Source organism: Monoraphidium neglectum (assembly GCF_000611645.1).
Source record: "Monoraphidium neglectum strain SAG 48.87 unplaced genomic scaffold scaffold01409, whole genome shotgun sequence".
Taxonomy (NCBI): Eukaryota; Viridiplantae; Chlorophyta; class Chlorophyceae; order Sphaeropleales; family Selenastraceae; genus Monoraphidium; species Monoraphidium neglectum.
Window position 1 is genome coordinate 3,790 of NW_014012219.1, and position 9,568 is coordinate 13,357.

At 70.5% G+C, this 9,568-nt stretch overlaps 1 protein-coding gene across 1 annotated transcript; it reads right to left on the reverse strand.

The window, feature by feature from the left end:
* Positions 1-858: 858 nt before the first annotated feature.
* MNEG_7770 (Histone-lysine N-methyltransferase ASHR1) lies at positions 859-9,229 on the reverse strand (the record flags this gene model as incomplete). Its single annotated transcript, XM_014043757.1, has 8 exons — positions 859-1,983; positions 2,282-3,041; positions 5,042-5,376; positions 5,603-6,097; positions 6,768-6,866; positions 7,157-7,267; positions 7,482-8,637; positions 8,970-9,229. The coding sequence occupies 8 exons, from the start codon at positions 9,227-9,229 to the stop codon at positions 859-861; spliced, it is 4,341 nt and encodes a 1,446-aa protein (XP_013899211.1).
* Positions 9,230-9,568: the final 339 nt, after the last annotated feature.

Genomic DNA, 9,568 nt, shown 5'->3' on the forward strand with positions numbered 1-9,568 from the left:
TGTTGCAGCCAACTGGAAGCCGGCAAGTCGTAGAGGCTCATGAAAATGCTACGGGCGGCGCGCTGCCGTGGCGACCGGCCTGTTCAGTTCCTCGGCAATGAGTGCGCAGCGTGTTCGGCCCGCAAGTGCATCCTTGGCCCACGGGTAGGGCGCACACGGCGCGTTGAGCGGCACACGGGCGCGGGCGGCTGGCGCGCCGCCCGTCAAGCTAGCATCACAAATGCTGGGTGGCGAGCGCAAGCCGCGCCCAGCCCTTGATGGCAGCGGCGCGTCAGGTGCACAGCGCTGGCCGGTGTTGAGGCAGGGCATGGATCCCAAATCAAGTGGCCCGCACACGGTCGAGGCAAGTTAAGTAGGGTCCATTTGGCAGTGCTTCCATCGCAATGTGGCCCCCAAGCAGTCTAAGGGGTCGCTGGCGCGGGGCTGTCCGGCCCGCCCCACGATCAGGGGCGCCTCTGGGGGCTGTGAGGGCCTTGGGAGACCGGGGGCTTGGTTGGGCCGGGCGCAGTGTTCATCAAAACATGTTGCAGCCGGAATGGGGCCGTGGTGACTGGAACCGGGTGCGTGCTCATGGGCAGCGCCACGGCCGGCAGCAAACAAGGTCGCTCGTGGCTCCCTACACATGTGGCCGGAGCAAGAGCAGGGGGAGCAGGAGGGGGGCGAGGGGGGACGCCAGAAGACAGACTGCCGCATCGACAGGGCCTGTCCCTGGACTGCAGGTGCTCGAGGGTGGAAGCCATGCAGTCAACAACTAGAGCTCTGCAGGGCGGCCCGGGAACGGGCGTCTGTGAAGCAGGCTGCGGGCGGCGTGTGCCAAGGGGCGGCAAGCCAGCCGTACCGCCCAGCCAACCCCAAGCGTCACTCAGCAGTGCGCGGCAGCAAGTCCGCGCCCTGGGGTGCAGAGGCCGGCGCCCCCGCAGCCTCGCCTGGCTCCAGCTTGATCGCCGCCGCTGCGTCCAGCCCAACCCCTGCGCCCGCGCCGCCGGCCCCGTCGCCGCCCGACGCCAGCCGCGCGACCGGCGCCTGCCCCAGCGCGGCGCCGGACAGCGCCGACCCGCGCCGCGAGCGCGGCGTCGCGGGCGGCGGCTTGGCGCAGGCGTACGCGAAGAAGAAGTCGCGGGGGTTGACGCCCGGTGACGTCAGCGCCTCCTCCAGCTCAGGCCCCACCTCGAAAGGCCCCAGCCATTCCACCGGCTCGTCCTTGCCCACCTGGCGCCCGCGCCACGTCGGCGACGCCGGCCGGGCGGGCGCCGCCTGCTGTTGCTGCTGCTGCTGCTGGTCCTGCTGCTGTGGCTGTGCTGCCGCGCCGCCGTCGTAGGAGCGGCGGCTGACGAGCAGCTCCTCGGTCTGGCGGTACAGCGTGGGCTTGGGCAGGAGGTACACCAGAACGCGCGCCCACCGCACCTCGCCGCGCCGCCCAGGGCCGGGCGCGGCGCCGGCGCCGGCGGGGGAGGGCGGGCCGGCGCCCGCGCCACCAGGCGCCGCAGCGGGCAGCACGGCCGAGGGCGCTGATTCCATGGCTGCCGCCATGTGCGCAGCGATGCGCAATGCCAGAGGCGCCGCCGCGCTGGCGCCCGCGCCGGCGGTCCCGCTAGCGCCTGCGCCGGCGCCCGCCGCCGCCCAGACCGGCGCCGACGCCTCCGCGCTCGACGGCCGCCTGCGGCGCGGCTGCGCGCGCAGCACCCCCAGGCGCGCCTCGGGCTGCCCCAGGCTGATGAGCAGGAAGGTGCCGCCAGGCGCCAGCAGGCGGTGCGCCTCGGCCACATAGTTGCGCGCGTCCCCCAGGCCCGTCCCGCTGCACAGCACCGCGTCCAGCGTGCCCTTGTCCACCACGGCGCCGAAGCAGCCGTCGTCAAACTGCGGCATCGCGCGGCAGTCGGCGACCTCCCAGCTGCAGTTGCGGCGCGCGGGGCCGTCGGGCCAGGTGGCGGCCTCGGCGCGCATCTGGGCGATGACGACCGGCGAGATGTCGGTGTTGACGACCTGCCGCATCATGGGTCGAGGGATTTGAGGGGTGGGGTGGGGTGGGGGTGCGGTGCGCGGGCCGGAAGGAAATGGTGACTCCGTGATCGTGCACATGGTGCAATGAGCATGCGCAAGGGCAGGGGCAACAGGAGGGGCGTCAACCTCGGAAGCTGCTGCCCCAAGCCTGCAGGGCCCACACGCGACCGCCTGTGACACGAGCCCTCTCCATCCCCCCACACCCCAACTATGCGTGCGCCCACGCGCGTGCAAGCCCGCCAGCCGCGGCTGCTCCCCGTCGTGCGCGCGCCCCGCGCACCGGCGTGCCGTCCTCGCCGATGCCGATGCTGAGGTCGCTGTTGCCGCAGCCGACATGCAGCGCGGGCGCGCCCGGCAGCGCGAGCGCGGCGCGCAGCAGCGGCCTCAGCGCGTGGTACGAGAAGAACCAGTCAAAGTGGGCGGGGCCGGTGCGCGAGGAGTAGCGGCCGTCCCAGTACGACCCAGCGGAGTACATCGCGCGCTGAGCAAGGGCCGCCGCCGCCACAGAGGGCGAGCGCGGGGCCGCGGGGCCCGAGCCCGCAGACGGACCCGTGGCGGTGGACGGCCTGGCCGTGACTCGCACCGGCGGCGGGGGCGCAGGCGGCGGCTGCGGCTGCGGCTGCGGCTGCGGCTGCGGCGCCGCGGCCGCGGGCAAGTTGGTGCTGCCGGCGTCGCTGTTGCTGGCGCCGCTGCCGGGCCCGGTCATGTCACTGGCGGCCGTGATGCAGCCACTGCTGGTGCTGGCGCTCGAGGCGCCAGCGCCCGCGAGGCTGCTGCTGGGGCTGGCCCTGCTGGCGCTGGCGCCTGCGCTGGAGCCGCCCGAGCTCGCGAGGCTGCTACTTAGGCTGGCCCTGAACGCGTCGCGGGCGCCGTCGCCGGCCACGCGCCACGGGCCAAGCCCCGTCGCTGCGGCCTGGGCCTGGGCCTCGGCAGCGGCCTCAGCCGCAGCCTTGAGAAGGCCGGCGCTGGCACCGACGAGGGGGACTGCACTGGGCTGCACAGAGAGCATGGCGCCGGCACCGGCGGCGCTGCTGTTGACGCTGCCAGGGGGGACGCCGCCGGTGGGCGGTGGGGGGCGCGTTGCCAGGGTGCCCGCAAGGGGGGCCGACCCACGCGCAGGCCTTGGGCCCGGGAGTTGCCCGCGAGGCGACCGGCAACCGCGTGCTCTCCAGTCCCTGCGCGGTTGGCGGCAAAGGGCGAAACAGGGGATGCGAGCGCTCCATTACAGCTATCGTGCTGATCCGCTGCGACGCTGGCAGGAGCGGCCAAAGCGGCCGACGAATATCGCCCAAACTCGTCAGCCGGGCAAGCTCGCGCGGTTGCGGCGAGCGTGGCGCCCAGCTGAGGCCTGCGCAGAGTCTAACACCGCACTCAGTCACAGGCCCCAGGGCGATTGCAGGCCACGCTAGCAGAGAACAAGAGCTTCTCCGCACCACCCGAGTATCCATCAGCCAACACGCAGGCTGCTGTGGCAGCACATGGAGTGCTTTCATCAACATTACGGTGGAGCTGCAACACAAGCAGCCCCACGAAACCGTGCGATCATGCCCCCCTGGCGCCAACAAGCCCCAACGGGCTCCCACGCACCGGCACACTGCCGAAAAGCGCTGTATCACGTTTCAGCAACCCTCGCTGCGCCCGTTCTTTGCTGCTCCTGCTGGATTTGCCAGTCCCACGTCTGTCGAAGACGCCGAGTTTGCTTGCACTCTGTATTCATAGCCAAGCGAAAATTTGATTTTGACACCAGCTTTGCGGGCCGCACAAGCTTGGATCACAGCCTTACTCATGGGACGCATGAGGATGCAATCGTGCTCTGTGGGCCTGCAAACGTGCGCTCATGTGCTGCAATCAATTTCATGGGCTGCCTAGATGCTTATGTCGTTGCCCCTGCTGTTACACCAAGGCCGTGACGTCTTCGGCCCGGCCGTGCCGGCAACCTTGCGCTGGCTCATCATCAGGCTGCAACCCCTCGCACTCTGGTGTACTGGTCGCCAGCCTTGGTGCCTCGGTGCCCTCCACTGCAGATCCATCCTGCTCATGATCACCTCCCTCATCACAGCTTACACAGAGCAGTCCACACACAAGGTGGCCCTGCACCTTCTGGTTGTGAGTGCTTGCCGTGGGCAGCCAAATCACCACCCTCGCCGCGGCACTCTCTACCGCTGCGCTGTCTCTCTATACACACACGAAATCACACACCACATCAGAAACAGAAAGCGGCGTTTTGCAGCACGGCGCGCCACGATCAAGGCGGAAAGCAACCACACAGTGGCATGTCCGCACACAAGAGGCACTTGCCCTGCTCGTTTCAGCTGGGCAAGCGCGCGTGGGCCAGAGGACTCGTGCAAGCGCAAAACGGCATAAGGCCGTGGCACAGCTCAAAGAACGCAAGCCGAACTGCCCCCGCCCACTCCCGGGGGGATTGCGGGTGAGCGGGGTCGGTCACACCTACTGCCTGCGCAGCCCCGAGGTCGCAGCTGCCGCCACCACAGCAGGCACGCGCCCGGCCTGCCGCACCGCCGATGGCTGAGGTTGCAGGGTGGTGGCGCTGCTGCTGCCGCCGCTGCAGCCCGCAGCAGGGCCCCTGTCATAGGCGACTGTCGCCACGGGGGCCCCCGCACCCGCACGAGACGACACGGCTGGCAGGGGCACAGAGGCTGCGCCTGGGCTGCTGGCCCCCTCTGCAGGCGGGGTGCTGCCAGTGCCGCCGCTGCCGTTGCTGTGGCCCGAGCTGCTGCCATTGCTGTCCAGTGGAGTGACGCTGCTGCATGTGCTGCCGTCGGCTTCAGCCACAACCACCAGGCCTGGGAGCATCAAGTTGGGCGCTGCTGCCCCCTCTTGCGCCAAGTCGCGCCTGGCGCTTGAGCTGGTGCCCTTGACACCGTTGCTGACTGCCCTGACGCCGTTGCTGCTGCCGCTGCTGCTAGTGGTGCTGCCAAGGCTGCTGATTGTCGCGGGCGCGCTCACAGCGCCAAGGCCTCCGCTCTCGCCGCTGCCACCGCTGTTCGCACCACCGCCAGCCGCACCGACAAAGCCGCACCCGCGGTTGCGCGCCGCGCCACCCTTGCCCAGCGCCGCCGCCTGCTCCGCACCCCACAGCCGCGTGCGGCCGCCCCCTTCGTCCAGCAACAACCCTCCGCACGGCTGCCGCTGCAGCCGCCGCCCGTCCGGGAAGCCGCCCAGCAGCAGCTGCAGGCGTGCCGCCACGCCCTTGGGCAGGCGCTGCCAAGACGTGCGGTCGCCGAGAGTGCCCCAGTGCTCCACCGCGTCCAGATCTGGCTGGGCCGACTGGAAGTGCACCAGGACGTCCGCAGACCGCAGCCAGGGGTGGCCCCGCAGCAGCTCCTGGTCCGCAAACAGGAGCGTGTCGAGGACCTGGGAGCGCGGCCAAAGGGGACAAGGGCTCGGCTGAGTGGACGAAACGCGTGCGAGCGTGAGGGGGTGGCGGACGGAGGTTGCAGGAGAGGAGCCGCGATCGCGCGCCGCCGGCATGGCGGTATCGGAGGGGGGGCCTCATTGACGGAAGACAGGAGGGAGGCACCCAGGCGCCTGGGGCGTCGAGCGGCGGTATGTGCGCCATAAGTGCGGTACGCACGCTCACCAGAGTCATTTCCCGCCTGAAAATAAAGTTGCGCAGCTGCGGCGGCGCTAGCCACCGCTCCTCGCCGCTGACGTGGCAGAAAACGTGCAGCGATGGCCTGTGGTCCGCCGCGCCCCCTCTGCCGCTGCTGCTCACACCACTGCCGCTGTCTCGCCGCCGCCGTGCCTTGCCCGAGCCAGTGCCACCGTTGAGGCCGATCGGTACTTCCTGCTGCTGCTGCTGTTGCTGCTGCGGCTGCTGTTCCGCCGTGCCGCCACCAAAGCGCCACTCGGCGACCACCTCGTCGCGCAGCACGCGGGTGTACAGGTTCCGCACCTGGCGCGCGTTGAACTTAGCGCCTATCGACAGCTGCAGGGCGCCTGTGATGTCATTGTGCGTGAGGGTGTAGCGGCGCGCGCACGGCGGAGCGGGGCCCTGCGCATCGGCGCCTGGCAGGAACTCCACCGAAAGCTTGGATGGCTGGAACGCTGGTGGCTCAAAGAGCGCGTTGGACACCTGCAGACGCGAATGAGCGAAAATGAGCTCCTGTTGACAGCGGTCCACTCAGAAATCGCTGATTTCTGAATGTGATCCACCACTCGGGACGCACCTGGACGGTGAGAGCTCGCCTCCCATGCCTGCCAGAGGTGCTGGTGTAGCTACTGCTGTTATTGAGTCTGTTTTGACAACGCTTGGAGGCCTGGTTGTGCAGTGCCCTGCCAATGGCTGGGACCCTCCACAGCTCAGGGCCGCGCCCTGCCACGCCTGCGCGCCCGCAAGAGCATCTGCGCTGCATCTTAGGCACGCAGAGTTTTTTTTCTAGGTACGCTAGAACCCGACTCTACAGGCGTGAGGTCTCGAGGGCATGGTCGTGCCTGGTGCTCAGCACGAAGGCCGTCGTGACTAGCTTGACAAACCCCTTCCTGTGGCGAACTCTGTCCGAAAGGGTATGCACTGCACAGCCCGAGCTCTGACGCGGCACCGATTGCACGCGCGCCGAAACGCTGCCTCCCGAGCTCCCACTGCTGCGTCCAGGAGACACGCGCGCAGATCGCGGCAGTTCGATACCTCAGATGCGGCAGCGGTGCTACAGTGCAGCATTCACGCACAATTGGGCCGTTGGCAGACTAGGGTGCGGTGGGATCGCGCCTAGAGAGCTGGGTTACTCGTCGTCATCATCGAGCACCTGTGGGTGCTGCGGGGCCGACTGCTGCAGCAGCTCCTGGTCCGCCTCCAGCCGTATCCGCAGGACCTCGTCCAGAGTGCCGCTTCGGGGATGAGTCACCTGGGTGGGGAGGGGTGACGTGCGGCGGCGGCCACGCAGGGCGGGCACAGGTGGAGCGCGGCAGTGACGGCGGGCGCATGGGTACCGTGTGGCAAGGGCAGGGGGCGCCCCTTGCCCTTGTCATGAGAAAGGCGCGTCGTGGGGTTTTGGGAGCGGTCATGCAGGGGCCTAGCCTGCTCATACTAGTCGGCGACGCTCCGCTCCCAACTCAAGCCCGCACGCGTGCGTTCGCACGTGCACGCACTCGAGCATCCGCACTGAGTGCATCCAGCCATGCGCACGCGCCCCACCCTCAGGATCTCGGCCGCCCGCTCCGCCGAGGCGCGCGCCGCCGCGGGCTGCTCCAGCAGCATCTGCAGCTTTGCCAGCAGCGCATGGTGCAGGCCCAGGTTGGGCCACACCTGCTCCAAGGTACGCCGACAGGGTCGCGCGGCGACAAGGGGGGCCGCCTGTCGGGTGCTACGAAGGGAATCAGGACGGTGCGCTTTGGATGATTGTGTTGGGGCCGGACGGGCGCGGGATCCCTGTGCAACATCCCAATTCCATTTCTCTTGGGTCTGCTTGACACGCGGGATTGTCGATTGTCGAAGCTGCACACACACACAGATCGCTCACCCGCGGGTAGGCGGCCTCGTAGCAGGGCGCCAGCGCCTCCGCCGCCGCCAGCGCCGCTGACCACCTGTCGCCGGCCGCGACGCACGCGTTGAGCAGCGCCGCCAGGAGCCGCTGACGCAGCACGTGCCGCGGGCCCAGCGCCACCACAGCCGGGATTCCGGCCTGCGGCCGCCCCGCCGTCGCGCCTGCCGCGCTCGCCCAGGGGCCCCTTGGGAGGCAGCCCGCGGCTCGCAGCGCGGCCGTGAGGGCGTCAGCTGCACCGCCGCTGTCGCCCGCGCTGCTCAGCCGCTCAGCGTCTGCTTGAAGCCGCAGCACGGCGCGCAGCTGCCGCGCAGCCGCCTCCGGAAGCTGGGGCGCGCCTGCCAATCCACAGAGCCCCGCTGACGCCTGCGCCCCAACTGCGTCCCAATCGCCCCACTGCAGCGCGACCACGCCACCGCCCCAGCCCGCGCCCTGGGCCGCTTCGCCCGCCGCCGCTGCCGGCGTTGGTGACGCCCCTCCGCCCTCCTCGTCGTCCCCAGCCCCCGGCCCCGTTGGGAAGCTGCCGCTCGCCGGCCCGAGGCCTCCATCCTCCCCGCCGCCCTCGCCCCCCTCGCCGCCCTGCAGCAGCAGCAGCATGCCCCCCGGCAGCGCCGCGCCGGCGCCGCCCGCGGCCGGCGGCGGCAGTAGCACCTCGCACATCGCGGCATCAGGGGGATCCTCCCGCCAGGGCGGCCGCGGGGACGGGCCAAAGCAGTGTAGCCAGAAGCCGCCGCCGCCGCCGCCGCCTGCCCCCTCAGGCGGCTCTAGCAGATCAGACCGAGCGGGCGCTGCGCCCCACACAAGCGCGCCTCCAGCTGCGTGCCCGACGGCGCCTGTGGCCACCTCAGCGATGCCACCGCCGCCCCCGTCAGCTGCATTCTCTCCGCGGCCGTCCCTATCACTTCCGCCAGCTGCGCCGCCGCTACCCAATCGCGTGCTGCCGCCGCCTGTCTCGCGGCCGCCGTCGTCGCCGCCGCCGCAACCGCTGGGCTCGTGTGCGCCGCCCGCCGCAAGGGATGCATCACAGTCGAAGAAGTACTGCCGCCGCAGCTGCAGCTGGCGCTCGACTCGCGGCGTCGCGAGCTCCACATAGGCTATGGTCACCTCCTCGCCAGGCGAGATGGCCCTCAGCGCCCTGCATTTGGGGGGTGAAAGGGGGTGTACGCAACTGCGGTTGGGCATGGGGCTGCGCCTCGTCGTGTGCGAGTGCCCGGGAGGGGCGTGTGGGGTCGCACCCGGTCGGGCCTGCGGGCGGGGCGGTGTTGCCATCCGAGACATGACGCAGCGGCTCGAGCGACGTCCGATCAGGCCCCGTGGACATGCAGCATCGCGCCCTCTTGAGCATGGGCGCCCGCCGATGAACGCACGCGCACGCAAGAGCACACACATGCGCACGCGCGTGCCCACACACACGCGCGTGCCCACACACACACGCGTGCGCACACACACGCGCGCGCGCGCGCGCACCTGAACTCGATGTCCGCCCCCCTGAACCCCTGCACCGCGTTTGGGCTGTCCCCGTGGTTCACCATAGCCCCGAGCGGGTACAGCCCCACACCATAGGGCCGCAGCTCCTCGTCGCACGCGGTGTGGGCGTTGCAGGCGAAGCGCGCTAGCAGCAGCGCGGCCTGCCGCACGTCAATGCCCGCTCCTCCATCGCCGCCGCCGCCGCCGCCACCCATCATGTACTCCCTTGACGTGATGGGGGGCAGAACAGGGGTCGACATGAGGGCCACCACCGAGCAGGGAGGGCGCAGGCAAGTGCCACACGCCCACAAGACACAGCGCGCCTGCTGACAGGCGGCTGCCCCGGCTACCTGCCCTCCACCGCCAACAGGCCGCATGCCTAAAAGCCCCCCGGGCCCCCGCCGTGCCCGCCGCACCTGGCAAGGGCGGCCATCTGGGCATACGCCACCTTGCGGCCGGCCCCCAGCCCGTCCCAGTGAGTCACCAGCGCCTCCACGTCGCCCCAGCACCCGCCGTCCTCGGCCGGGGCGTGAGGGCGCCGCTGCGCCTCCCTGCGCCGCCGCGGGATGCAGGCGGGGCGTCCCGCGTTGGCGCCTGCT